Below are 15,493 nucleotides of genomic sequence, written 5' to 3' on the forward strand. Positions count from 1 at the left end.
GTTACATATTCTAGGTTGCCATTATCTATCAGACTTAGAGGTGTCGATAATCCATCTTGTATTATGTTTTGGTATTATGTCTAGCTTATGACCAGTCATAAACAGATGCAAAGTCCCAGTGAAACACACCTATTGAGATAACCAAATGTGCCAACTGCCAGGGCAAACACTCAGTGCTGTCCTATAAATGCAACAACCCCCCTAAAGAAACCCTTAACATATACACTCAGGTGTCAGCAAGGCAGTAGCTGAGCCTACCCCCTGCCCCACTCAACAGTAAAACTCACAACAGAAGCAGTCATGAAAAATGACTTTGTCAGGCTACTAACAGATGTTTTCCTGAATGTGTGTTGAGACAAGAAACACAAAGTGAAGACAGTAGTAACAAAAGTAATGGAGCAGCTTCTAGGGAAGGATTTATAAGTAACACAAAGGAGCAACTGTATCCACGTGACAGTCACTGAAACAGTTAAGTGGAACCATCTCAGAAAAACAAAGGCCATTTAGCCTTTATGATGGTAGGGCAGGGTGACATTAATCGAAAGACAGAAGACTGACATAATGTTCATCAATGCTAATGAATTGACACACAAAAAGACTTAAGTGATGCACAGTTAGAAACAAACAAACATCTACATCCTTAGGGTTGCTGAAACATAACTAACAGACCAAAGAACATGCAAGTTCAATAGGTACGACTGCTACTTCGTAAACCACCCAGATGGCTGCGAGGTGTGGCTGTCTTCAGTGACATAAATGCCCCCATAATTGAAGTTGTGCTCCCCAAACATCTCCAAGGCACAGAGGCTGTTCGAGTACTGATGAGGGCACTACAGTGCAAACTAACATTTTCTTGTTTATACAACCTGCCACAATAAGCAGTTCTTCATGACTTCCAGCAATACCTAATGATTCCCAAACACTTCTTAGAAACACAATGATCGACAGCAATACACGAGCACTCTTCAACATCCTCATCATTAATCCTATAGTTAGACTCCCATTAAGTCAACTGACTTTCATAGTCCACATGGGCATGTCAACCTCTGACAGTATTCTCCATAGTCCATACCTAACTTTCCACCCTGACTGAACCACAGTTGGGATACCCTGTGACTATTGATCATCTCTCCTTACTGTTCTTCACCACAGCAGTAAACTCATCCATCCCCCAGTCGACACAGCACACTGTGCAACTATAAGCAAAGACGCACTGGACATGATAACAAAATGTAATACAAGGTGGATTGTCAATCCCTCTAAGTCTGGCAGATAATGATAACCTCAGAACATGTAACCCTGCAATGAGAAAAAAAAGGTCAAGAGGCCAATAGATGAGGTCACTTCAAAGAAAAAGGTAAACCATTGGAGACCTACCAACCCAGCAAAGGCACTATCACTAATACGAGAGAAAACACGAATCTACTGAGAAATGAGAAGTACAAACAATACTGACATGAAATAACAATGCAACCATTCAATCTCAAAATCCAAGCTATTTATATTCAGTCACAAACAAAAAGAACTGAACGACACCTATAGAAAATAGAACTGCAGAGAGGGCAGGAAATAGTGGAAGAAATTTAAAACACTTTCTGGCCAAGAACAGATCAGAAACAATACATTAACAATTTGAGTGCCGCATCCATAATGTTACACTGTCTTCAACATTAGAAAGAAAGCAATACCCATATTATGGACTTGATATCCTAGTGAGGAGTGATACAAGTAATATAACAATCGTGGCAATCCTCACTGAGATGTTGTGCACTTAATATTATGCGTATGGCATTTTTTATAACATTAAAGAGAACACAATATTATGGTCATGGCATTCAAAGTGTTAATAATAAACAGTGAAGCCACCATGGATGCCAAAAAACAGAGCCAATGAATTCATAGAAGTCTCATTTCCAACAGATAACAAATTCAGTGACTCTTTCAGGTGCCTAGTAGAGGCTGACTTACCTGATACACTTACAAGCACCACAGTAGAGTAAGAGGACGACACGCAGAACTGACAAAGCCAGTCTTAGACACAGAAATCACTGAAGCAATCCCAGGACTAAACATCAGTCGAATCCATCTCTAGAAAACCATCTTCTCTATCAGTCTCCATACTATCCCTAATATACAACTACTGTATGATGACAGAAAAAGTACCTGAGAGATGGGTGACAAGTAAGACTATAATTATCCCTAAACCCATCAAACTAAGGACTGGTCCACTCTTGTACAGACCTATATCACTACTAGACGTATTAGGAAAAAACTTATGAATGAATAATGATTGACAAACTCCGAACACACACACACACACACACACACACACACACACACAGAGAGAGAGAGAGAGAGAGAGAGAGAGAGAGAGAAATACTGCCGCTCATACAGTCAAACTTAAAGAAAAACCATTCCACCTGTGACCCACTCATTAAACCGACCAGTGATGTAAAGAAAAACTTCAGCAGACCCCAATGCACACTAGTCCTGTTCCTTTCTGTAAAGCAGGCATTCAACTAATTGTGGTGTGGTGGACTATTTATGAACTAGTTATGTAAGGACTCCTGACCAAAATATTACAAATCATCAGAATACCGATAGTAGTACAAACGTGTTTTGTACTCGTAAAGGATATCAGGTCAGAAGCACCCCAGAAGCAGGAATCCCACAGGGAACTACAATATTCCTGCTACTGTATGCACTGTGCAACAATTACATACTGACAACTATTGACCAAGATGAAAAAATAGCCCTTTATGTAGATAACACTGCCTGCTGGGGTGCAAGATTTTGCAGAAACACCATATGGTGTAAAACAAATAGGTACCTAGACAAATACAAAAACTGGATGACTAAATAGAGAATATGACCTAACCTCCACAAAAATACAATCCATGTTATTCCACCGCAGTAACTTAACAAAAAAAAGTCAACAAAGATGCACAGACATAGAACTCAGACTCTTGAACCAACTTCTACAATTTAATGACATACATGGTATCTCATTAAGTAGAAACTCATAAACCTAAAGACACATCTCCAATACTTGCTGAGTGAGATGAGAAAATGTCAAAACTTAGTGAGACAAATAGAAGGATTACTATATGGCTGCTCCACCAGGACAGCTATATACAGGACCCTCATTAGACCCATCTACGAATACACTGCTGCTCCTGTAGTAGAGAAGCTTGCTGAGAAGTATGGCAAAACTACCAACCCTCACCCGAAACAGTGATGTGTACAAAATAACAGGAACGGTTCCTCTAGAGATGAGACTTACAAAACTGAGGGTAAGATACGGAAACCACATCATCAACAGACCAGACAAAATGCTTACTAACTACAAACCACTAATGACTAGGTGACCCAGGTTTTCACACACACACACACACACACACACACACACACACACACACACACACACGAGGGGGGAGAGAGAGATTTGCACAAAACATTTGTAATGAATACCCCTGCCATGACACAGCTGATACACGAAGAGACAATACTGACCCACCTAGACAACAGGGATCAGAGATGACACAATGCAATACCACAATGGCCTCATGAGAGAAAAAATGGCAAAAAACTGGTCTAACAGTAAACTAAACATGAGGATTAAGAAAACGTGTAATACTCAGGTTCCAAATACTGTACCATCAGGAAAGAAGAGCCTCTACACCTAGATATAGAATCTATAATAGCAACAATTTTACATGTAAAGCCCAGCTTTTAAATACTGCTGTGAAATGAAATGTTGTGATACGAGGGCCTCCTGTCGGGTAGACTGTTCACCTGGTGCAAGTCTTTCGATTTGATGCCACTTCGGTGACTTGCGCGTCGATGGGGATGAAATGATGATGATTAGGACAACACAACACCCAGTCCCTGAGTGGAGAAAATCTCCGACCCATCCGGGAATCGAACCCGGGCCCTTTGGATTGACAGTCCGTTGCACTGACCGCTCAGCTACCGGGGCGGACAATACTGCTATGACAGGAAGAGAAGGGCCTGTGCACCTAGAATATTTCTTTAAATTTTTGTCACAATCATTATGATTAATTAGAACTATAATGACAAAAAAATTATTTTATTATTATTTTTTCTCCTTCTTTTTCAACTCATATAAACCCACATTGAAACCCTATACATGCATTGCCATGTAATTTAGATGATAATAAAAGTGTATATAAATAAAATAAATTGTAACCCTCTGGCTGGAGAAGGGCAAGCCAGATAAGCCTTAAAGCAGCCTGCCTTTTCCCTTAAGGAAAGCAAGTGCAACTTGCTTAAAAAAAAGTAGTATGCTTACACATTTGGCAAACAGTCACTGGAAGCAGTCACATCCATTAAATATCTGGTAGTACCCATATGGAACTATGTGATGTGGAATGACCCCATAGAAGTAATCACAGAAAAAAAAACAGATTCCAGTCTCAGATTTGTTCAAATAATCCTTAGGAAGTGTAATCTACCTCTGAAGGAGGCTGTAACACCAATCACAAGGGAGTGCAAAATGTAAGCATTGAATGTTACACGGTGAATTTCTGTATATAATACTTTCAACTGAACAAGAAATGCCAGCTGCTAGATTTGCAGAAGATTCTCAATCTAACATCTGCATCCATTTCTGATAGCAGAACTGAAGGCAGTTTGCTTACCTCTTGTCTTGTAAACATGACTCATTGTCTTCGTCCCGATTGGTTTCTTCTCTGCTGGCTGCAGACTCTAAAATGCGTGCATAACGGAAAGGCAAATGGGAAAAATCTCAATGTTACTATAAAGAGAATTGTGAAATATTGGGATACCACCTGGTTTTATTTTTAATGATAAACATCACAAAATCAAGAAAATGATTTCTAGAGCCAGTCTAATATTAATGTTTGCAGCAAAATTACCAGATACTAATCATTATTTCTCGATCACTGTAAAAATTCATGGAAAATACTTGACACACTCTTAAGGATAACATGAGGTTGCACATGTACATTTCCCAAGGCAGCTTTTAACAAACTGTTCTCCTTATATGCAAAATCACACTTCACACACAGTCTTGCTTGTTGCCTCTTTGGAAACTTACTGAACTAGCTTAACTGTTTGGTGCCTGTCTGCTCCTGGCACACATGTGATGGGTCGATTCTGACCACTAATGATTATCAACATTAATTACAGTTTGCAACTAGTTTCTAAGTGTGAATTAAGATTTCTTGAAATTATTGATAACGAGTTATCACTGTGGGGAATGTTAAGAGCATTTCTTGGAGACGTATATCAGTGTATAAACAGTAAATTTAAGTAATGAAAGATACACTTATTTGTGCCAAGCCTCGTAAGTGAATCAGTGCTGTTTCTATATGTTCTTGCATGATATGGTTTCTACCTGTCTCATTGTTCTCGCGCTCTGAGACCACCTGTCATTTAGTCAGATGGTAGTTCTAATGATACACTTCTTGATAGCTTACAACAATGTGAATCTATTAAAATGTAATAACAAAATGTAATAAATGTAGACGGATATGTGGCATGAACAGTACAGTGTAGCTTACAAAACCGCAGTTTCACGAGTACTTGAATATTGCACGTTAGTCTGGGAACTGTGCCACAAAGGATTGATAGAGGAAGTAGAGAAGACCCAAAGAATAGCAGCACACGTCATCACAGATTTACACAGTAAGCACGAAAGCACAGTAAAGATGTTTATCCAATTCTGGTGGCAGACACTAAAAGAGAGGCACTGTGCATCACAGTGTGGTTTCTGTTAAAATTTTAAGAACATGTATTTGTAAAAGAAACAACTGATACATTGCTCCCTTCTATGTATGTCTTGTGAAAAGACCACAAAGTTAAAATCAGAGAGATTCGAGCTCACACGGAGGCCTACAGATAACTGTTCTCCAGCGAACCGTTTCTGACTGGAACAGGAAAGGAGAGGGAAGCGGCATATACACTTGTTCTCGACAAGACGTGGTGGAGTGTAACTCTGGGACTACAATCATTTTTTCCCCTTCTCCTTTACATTCACAAATGGGTTGTGCAAAGAACAACTGTCAAAAAAATAAAGTGGTATACAAAGTACCTAAATCACGCAATGTACAGTGGCTTTAGACTCAGTATACTGCTTTATTGTTTCCTGTAATAAGCAGCATTTAAAATAGCACATAATTTATCTGTGATTAATGTTTACTGATTCTGAGTTTTATTGTGCAGATGGTCAGCAGCAAAGGGCATCGGGCGTGTAACTGGCCGCCTTCCAAGGGACCTCGCAGATGAGGTCCTTTGCTCTGTCCTGGAGCTGTTCAGCCCACGAGAGCTGCACAGTGCTTGGCACGGGGGTTGCCTCGCACTCGCAGAGCTCGGTGAGTTCTGTGTCCTGTCGGTCAGAGTGAAGAAACTGTGTTAATACTTATCTCGTCCATTCTTGACATTATTCACCACTGTGATTGGAGTAAATACAGCCAGTCATGATTTATTGGTTTAATCCCCTGGCGTTTTTTGATGAAAACTCATTGTTAAAATGTTTGAGTGGAACCAAAGCGACTCCCTAGTAGTTACACAGTCGATTTTTTTGTCCCATTTTTTATAGCCAAACAAAGAGTTGGAAATGGACAAATAAGGTATCAAATTGACCACCATGAGCTGAAAAAAAGAGTGATTTGAAAGTAATCAGGATAGTTAAAAAAAGGAAAACCATTGATCATATGTTTTATGAAATGATTTGTCTAGGAGTAAGATATAAAATACATTAAAGAAACATTTGTTGTGTGTTTGAATGTTACTCAAAACTGTGTATGGCAAATGAGACTGCATGGTCTACATAATCGTCCAGGCAATATCATGTAGTACTCTTTACAGATCTAATCTAAACAATGAACTTTTAGTTCTCTGTCCTCACCCTTATTTGCTTTACATGATGTTGAGCATAATTCAGAGGTATGTCAAATGTTTCTCTAATCTATTTTATTTCTTACTTTTAGCCGAATCATTTCACAAAACATTTGACCATTTTTTTCACATTTCAAAAATAAAAGCTCAACACACGATTTTCAGTATCAGATCTTCCTACATCTCTGTTTTTACCTGAACTTAGATAAAGGCACAAAACACTTAGGCTAAGAAACTTAAATAAACCAACTTTTGCTTCTAATCTGGCCTAGCATGGAGACATAGATAATAGTGTGGAAGAAAATCTAGAAGTACTACATTTCGCTGAGCAAGCAAAGAATTTATTGGAAGAAATACAAATATAAACTACATTCACAACAAACCTGACTGAAGGCTAAATTACTAAGTAGAATTAAGAAACTGAATGTTCGCAAAAAATTTCATCCAGTTATAATGTTGTACTGTTAGAGGGATTATGTCTACTGGCATAGTTAGCTTAGTAGCTTATTTATAAAAAGAAAAAGAAAGAAAAATCAAATATTACTGGAAAAAATACCTTCATTTGACAAGTCACTACTTTTTTCATATTAAATGTATAGGTTTTCATGACAGTCTTGGCTAAGAACTAGAATCATAACTGTAGAAGTATTCCATTATTTAATCATCTTGTTCTATGCGACCGCCAATCAAACCAGTAACAGTCTGACATCAACTTTTAACACATGTCTAACATCTTGTCTTCAGTCTAGCACATGGTTTAGCATATCACACACAGATGATGCTGACTCCTATGTCATATTTTATACAGCTAAATTTTTCCTTGAGTAAATAAAAGGTAAAGACCTTGTGTATAATGTAAAACCTATTTGTAAACCAGATAATCATGACTATTCTGTAACTGGATTGAACAAGACTGTGAAATTCGTACGAGAAATCCTCACTTCTGTGTGCCTGACAGCAGGCTCAGGTCTGACACTAGTAATGGTGAATTAAATCATTCATTTATTAGATGTGGCTGGGTGCAGATATTCCTTCACTAATAATACCATTTATGTTTGTAGAGGAACATGATCATAGTTGTAAATACAGAAATATATAACAGACCAATGTCATAACACATTTTTTTCGTGACAGTGAAAAACAAGCTTTACCACATAGGAATTTTGAGCATAAAATGTGAAGATGCCTTTGACATATCACATACCAATGCTTTTTACATTCTATGTTGTTTTCTGGGACGTATTTGTCCCATTAACTGCAAATGTACAAACCAGCAAAATTTCTGAGGAGTGTTGTAGTATTGTTTCAAAACACTGTCTGTATTCTGAATAGATAAGGAAACACAATTGCCCATGTAAGAGGTTCGTAGAATGGAGAAATTGGTGACTTGATTTGATATTTGTGAAATAGTTGCGCTGTGCCAGCCATAAACTCTGCCCTACTTGACCACTTGCTGCCTTCTCTATATCCAGCTTGTGATTCAGAGTATTTTTCTCCAAGTTCTAAAAGCTTCTTGCTAGATGGTAGCACTAGACTGATGTGGGGGCATAGATACCCCAACACTCAAAACTGCATATTACTTTAGCAGGACATACATTGATGAGCCAAAATATTGTAACAAGGTACTTAATAGTGTGTTGGTCCACCTTTGGAGCTCAGTGCACCCACGATTCTGTGTCGTGTGGGTTCAAAACATCTTTGGTAAATTTTCAGAGCTGTGTGGCACCAGTTGTCTACACATAGAATATGTAATTTCCATAAATTATGCACCGTGCTTTGTGGACATGGAGCTAGCACCTGACAGTATCTCAGATGCATTCCACTTCTGGTGACTGAGAACATAAGTGTGAGTGCACTATCATGTTCCTCAAACCACAGTAGTGTGATTATGGGCTCTGTACGGGCTTGGGACCCCGCATTCCTGAGATAAGGTTTGGTAAGTGCTGCCAGTCCTCTGTCACTGTAAGCTCTGGGCGTGCTTCAGCGACCACTGTATGACGTGGCAGTGGAATGTTGTTTGTCACAGGGAACTGGGGTTTTGGCTTGACTGCCCAGATCATGTGGATGGAAAAAGCCTCTATAATAAAACACTCAATCTCAAGGTGTGCTGTGTGGTGATGAGATGCATGACTGTTGATGTGGAACAGTTGTTAGCTGGCAATCTCTGGAAAACCTGCTGCACCTGAGGTGTATAAGGCTTACCTAGGCTCATGGGGCTCTGTGTAGGTGGACTTTTATATTTTCTTAGCTGCTCATGGAACTGAGATGGATTCTTCGAAGTTTTCTCTTCCACCTCCCAGTGGAATGGATGGGCTTCTAGTAGGTACCAATACCCAATACCCAATACCCAATCAAATAAGATGGCTGGTGTGTGTAGTAAGAGAACGCATGCTTCTGGCCATATTGTGTTTTTATTGGTTAAACAAAAAGAGGGAAGTTTTGAAAAAGTGTTACCTTTTTACATACAAAAGGATTTATAGGGGATTGCAGGTACTTTAAAATCAGTTAAGCGGCTATGAAATAGGACACTGCTGATGGAAACAAGTTTCTGACAATTACAAACCTGCAGAAGGCCAAAACTTCTGGGGAATATGCCATTGAGACTGACCTCCACACCACATTAAACTACATTAAGGACATTGTGGCATGTAGAGAATAGTGGACATCCCCAAGGAATACCTGAAAGTTGAATGGGTCCAAGATGGCATTGTAGATGTGCAGAATATTGTGAAAAGGGTGGAAGGTGATATGATTAAATCAGACTTATTCATCCTCACTTTTAATAGCACAAAACTCCCAGAACATATTAAGGCGAATTTTCTTCACTTAACTGTGCAGCCCTTTGTCCTTGACCCAATGCGCTGTTTTAAATGCCAGAACTTTGGGCATGCCACCTTAGGAAGTAAGGGTGAAGCCACTTGGGACAAATGTGACAAGGAGTTGGTTGCTCCTCCTTTCTGAAGTGTATAAATTACTCTGGGGATCACCCTGTCTGCAGTAGTAACTGCAGTGTTTCCCTTGAAGAAAGGAAGGTACAGGAGATTAATACATTGAAACGCATGCCATATGGTGAGACCAAAAAGATTTATAAGGTCATGCAGCCTTCCACATTCATTGCATCTTTTGCTTCGACCCTTAAATAGCCAGTTTCGACAGTCAACTCTTCTATCCAAATGGAGGTTTCTGGTGTCAGCACTGGTAACTGCGTCTGTCAATGCACTAGTCAAGCTGCAGTTGTTTCAGAGCCCATAGCCCTCCTAAGGAAATTGTATAAAGCAACGGTTGCCACTATTGTGGAGTTCCTGTACCTGCAAAGGCAGAGCTTGGTAAAAAATCTTGCACTGCCTCCACCACTGCTGTGGTAGCTCGTACAAAGCCCTCCTGGACCATAAAAGCAAATGAAAAGCTTCCACTGCAGGTGAAAACAGGTGGTAGGTCATCAGACCAAGCTGATGTCGTTCAACTTCACGATCTATTGCTTCTGCTCCAGAGCCAATGGGCTGCGAAGTCTGCCTGCTCCAAAGCTGAATGTCAACCTGTTGCGAGCTCCCCACCCCAGCGGAAAGACAAGTGAAAGTGCAACCCCCACGATAAATGTTCCCATGTTACAGTGAAACATAAATGGGTTCAGGACTTGCAGAGGAACTGAAACATTGGCAACGCCCCCCACCTCCCCCTCTCGTGCTTGTATTTACAGAAAACACATTTCAAAGCCACAGACACCCCTGTGCTGTGGGGCTGTACCCTTCACCAAAATGATGGCCTGACTGGAGAAAGAGCCAAGCGAAGGGTTGATGTGTTTGAAAATAACACTCACTGCTCCTCTGTTGTCTCCTCGATTACTGACCTACAAGCGATAGCTGTTGCTGTTCACGGGGATTAGAAGATTGCATCTTCATCCTGTATTTACCTCCGCAGGATGCAGTGGACTCAGAGGCTCTCACAGTGCTTATAGCACAACTTCCCCACCCATTTCGCCTGCTAGGTGATTTAAATGCCCATAATGTATTATGGGGTTCGACCTAGACTTCCCAGAGGGGTTGAGTCTTGGAGAACCTCATGATATCTCAGGAGCTGTGCATCATCAGCACAGGCAGTCCCATTCGTTTCACACTGGTACTGGGTCGTCCTTAGCCATCACTACTTCCCATTGTGGAACCAGCTACTGGATGGAGAATTGCTCAAACAGAAATGGATGGTCAGCAGGGCTAACTGGAAGCTGTTCAGCCAATTGGCTGTGTCTGAACACTGTGACATCATCTAGGAATGGGTGGTCCACATCGTGGAAGTGATCCGTCGTGCTGCTGACTTATGCATCCCAAAGTCTTCAGGCCATCTTAGGAAGTGATCTGTACCTTGGTGGACTGATGAGCGCCGTTCAGCAATCTGGAACAGGCATGCGGGTCTTCGTCGGTTTAAATGCTGCCCAACAGCAGACAACCTCACACCCTTTCAAGCCGCAACAGTCAACCTTGTAGCCTTTCAAGCTGCAAGAGCCTAGGCTTGACGTGTAATTAAGTAGAGCAGAAAATGGTTGTGGCTAGTGTTCCTGGACTTCACCAACTGTTCCACTTGTATAGGAAACCATCCAGATGATTTCTGGTAAACACATTCGTTTACCAATGTGCTGAAATGGGTGTCTCCAGACAATGTATGGAGACAGTGCTCAGACAGTGGCATAGCATTTTGCAGTGACTACTGCCAGTGCCAGGCAGGATCTGGCATTTTGCCGCTACTGTGCGACTGCAGAGTGGAGCAAGTTGGACTTGAGATCCCACAATTCTGATATGTACAACTGCCATTTCTCCCTGTTGGAGCTGGAATTGGCACTGTCTGAGACTCGTGATACTGCACCTTTTCACGACCCTATCCAGTACTGCATGCTTCGATATTTGCCAGCACCATCCAAGGAAATCCTCCCCAAATGTTTTGGCCTTATATGGCAGACAGCCAACTTTCCCAACTCGTGGAGAGAAGTAGTTCTGATTCTTCTCTTCAAACCAGGAAAGGATTGCACATGGCTCAGTAGTTACCGGAGTGTTGCCTTAACAAGCTGTGTAGGAAAGACCCCAGAATGAATGGTTAACCATCATCTGGTGTGGTTGTTACAGATCAGGCAACTGCTTAGCTGCTCTCAGTGTGGATTCCAGAGAATTTGGTCCACTATCGACAACCTGACCTTACTAGAGGCAGCCATTAAACAGGTTTTCCTATGTAAACATCACTGTCTAGCTATATTCTTTGATATAGGCAAGGGGTGCAGGACTACTTGGAGACACAATAATCTCTAGCAACTCCATCAATGAGGCTTTCATGGCCACCTCCCCATTTTTGTATGGTCCTTCCTAAATAAATGCTTTTTTTTAGATCAAAAGTTGATGATGTGCTGTCAGACCTTCTTGAGCAGGAGAATGGTGTTCCTCAGCGCAGTGCTTTAAGTGTTACCCTCTTTGCCATAGCCATAAACAGGATCATGTCTGTGATAAGGAGTCCTGTACAGTTCTTCTTATTTGTGCATGATTTTGCTATTTTTTGTTCCTCCTCCAGTCAATGACCCGTCAGTTGCAATTTATAGTACAGAGGTTAGAGGAATGGACATCAAAGACAGGTTTCAGCTTTCTGCAGATAAACCTGTTTATGCTCAGTTTAAAATTGTTCTCATCATGTGTTTAATTTACCTGACATGCATATGAGGGACACCATTCTACATTTTAAAGATTCAGTGAGGTTTTTGGGCCTGATTTTTGACTCCAAACTGTCGTGGTTACCACACCTGAGAGACCTGAAAGCCAAACCCAGACGGCACTGAATATTGTAAAGTGCCTTAGCCGCAGATCCTTGGGAGCAGACAGTGTGCATCTGCTCCAGTTTTATAGGACTTTTGTGTGTTCACAGCTAGACTACGGATGCTCGGTGTATGGATCAACGAGGCCATCTTTCTTTAAGATTACTGATGCTATCCACCATGAGGGGATTAGGTTAACTCGAGGTGCTTACACGGCCAGCTCCTTACCCAGCTCTCTGCTGAGGCTGGTGAATCACCATTTACTGTCCGACAAGAACAACTCATTGTGCATCAAGCATGTAAGTTCCTCTTAGATCTTATTTCACTTGTATAGCATATACTGTTGCTTGTCCACCTCAGGTACGCCTCTTTTCTGCAAATGTTCACAAGCAACAATGGCTTTTGGGATCCACGTGCAGTGTGTGCTGGAGTCACTTTGTGTGGAGCACATACAGCCCCAAGTCCAAGTTTTTAATCAGCTGTCACCATGGTTAATGCAGAGGTCCACTCCTGCATATGTTTTTAATATATTATTTTCTGCCATTTTAACTGAGCACCACAAGTCTACAGATGTCTTTACAGATGGGTCGAAACAAGGGACTATGTTGGTTACTCTGTTGTTTTTACTGATTGTGTCCTCAAGATCCAACTGCCTCGAGTCTTAGAACTGTGTACAATCTTGCAGGTACTGGAGCAGATGAAGCATGCATGGAATGCTAAATTCCTTGTCTGTTCCAATTCTCTGAGTGCTCTTCACTTTCTACAACATTTGTACCTGGCAGACAAAGTAGTCCGGAATATCCAGGATGCCCTCCTCCAGCTGCAACAGTTGTGGAAGGATGTGTCTTCCTGCTGAGAACCAGGGTACATGGGTACTGCAGGGAATGAAAGGGCAGGTGTCACAGCCAAGGATGCATGTAGTGATCCTCAGTTATTTCAGTGTGCTATTTCCTTGTATGCTGTCACCTCGCTGTTGAGGTACAGAGTCATGTGTCGATGGGAAGATGTGTGGCTGGAAGTGACTGACAGTGAGCTGCTTCTAGTAAAGCCCACTATGCGATCATGGCGTACTTCCTTTCAGCCACAAAGACAAGATGAAGTTCTCCTTACCCATCTGCACATAGCCCATATTACTGTGGCACATGGCTTCTTGCTCCAGTGAGAGAATCTTCCCATGTGTGGTGCTTGTGGCATACAGATCACTGTGTGTCACATTTTACTAGACTGTGTTTTATTTTCAAACCAGGGCAGTGATAGATTTGCCAGCAGATCTGCCCTCTATTTTAAGTTATGTTGAAACAAATGTGATTCATGTTTTAGGGTTTTGTGATCTATCCAACTTCTTTCCTAAAATTTTAGCAAGATGTTCTTTGTGTGATAACAGGGTGACAGCCCCCATTTTTTTCCCCTCGAGTGGTCAGCCAATAACGTTTCCCTTTGCCTTTCGTTTTGATCTTCTGTGATTTTACTTCTGTTTTAATTCCATGTATAGCGCCTTTCACCCTTCTCTGATGTATTAAGGCCTGTGAGATAGAGTGATTGTGTGGTTTAACCTTAGTGAAGTGGGAGTGAGTGAATGAGTCTCATTTTATAGGTTTCCTCTAAACTGTGTGATAAAGGGGTGCTGGTGGCTTTCAATAATGTTCACATAGTCCACTGCTATAGTGTTGCTTTCAGTTACTACCACAGGCCCCATTGGAGCTTAGGTGAATGTGTTTCACAGAGTAATACTGCCTCCCCCTCTTAACCTTAGTGAAGTGGGAGTGAGTGAATGAGTCTCATTTTATAGGTTTCCTCTAAACTGTGTGATAAAGGTGTGCTGGTGGCTTTCAATAATGTTCACATAGTCCACTGCTATAGTGTTGCTTTCAGTTACTACCACAGGCCCCATTGGAGCTTAGGTGAATGTGTTTCACAGAGTAATACTGCCTCCCCCTCTTCTCCCCTTCTCTAACCTTCTCTCCCCTCCTCCCTCCTCCTCACTCCCCCCTCCTCCCTCCTCCTCTTCCCTTCTCGCTCCTCCCTTCCCTCCTCCCTCCTCCTCTTCCCTTCTCGCTCCTCCCTTCCCTCCTCCCTCCTCCTCTTCCCTTCTCGCTCCTCCCTTCCCTCCTCCCTCCTCCTCTTCCCTTCTCGCTCCTCCCTTCCCTCCTCCCTCCTCCTCTTCCCTTCTCGCTCCTCCCTTCCCTCCTCCCTCCCCTTCTCGCTCCTCCCTTCCCTCCTCCCTCCCCTTCTCCCTCCTCTCTTCCCTCCTCCCTCCCCTTCTCCCTCCTCTCTCTTCCTCCTCCGCCCCCCCCCCCCCCCCGGCCTTTCCTCCCTGGCCTGTGTCTGTATAGCAGGGCGCATAAACCACATTATTGAAGAAACAGAAGAAATATGAAAAAAAGAAAGAAAATAGTTTTACAGACTACTATAACCTTTTTTTATGCTTATCCGAATGCCAGAACAGACTAATGAGCCTAATATTTGGGGTTTTCAGGTCGCAGGGGCCTGCTGCTGCCAGCCCGCCTGCCCACTGTGGTGCCGGTTGTGCTGAAGGCTCTGACATACGACGAGCCCTGTGGCAGTTCCTCTGTGGGGATCCACATACGGGATGCGGCCTGCTACGTTTGCTGGTCGTTTGCCCGTGCGTACGATCGAGACGTGCTCGCACCCTTTGTGAAGGACATTGCGGCGACGTTGCTTGTGGTTGCATCGTTTGACAGGGAGGTGAGTATCTAGCCAAATTTCTGCAAAAGTACCCTGTTGAAGGTGTCGGAGAGATATAGTCGTGAGCCACATGGAACTACGATTGAGATGCAGCAGTTTAAAGTTTCACGGAAATCTAAA

At 42.0% G+C, this 15,493-nt stretch overlaps 1 protein-coding gene across 2 annotated transcripts in view; it reads left to right on the forward strand.

Moving 5' to 3' along the window:
• LOC126293416 (tubulin-specific chaperone D) overlaps positions 1–15,493 on the forward strand; it is a 177,547-nt gene that overhangs the window by 42,133 nt on the left and 119,921 nt on the right. For both annotated transcript variants that reach the window (XM_049986639.1, XM_049986640.1), the window contains exons 6-7: positions 6,208–6,356; positions 15,144–15,373. In XM_049986639.1, the coding sequence (XP_049842596.1) occupies positions 6,208–6,356; positions 15,144–15,373 (379 nt within the window). The remainder of the gene's footprint in view (positions 1–6,207; positions 6,357–15,143; positions 15,374–15,493) is intronic.

This window comes from Schistocerca gregaria, chromosome 10 (assembly GCF_023897955.1).
Source record: "Schistocerca gregaria isolate iqSchGreg1 chromosome 10, iqSchGreg1.2, whole genome shotgun sequence".
Classification (NCBI taxonomy): Eukaryota; Metazoa; Arthropoda; class Insecta; order Orthoptera; family Acrididae; genus Schistocerca; species Schistocerca gregaria.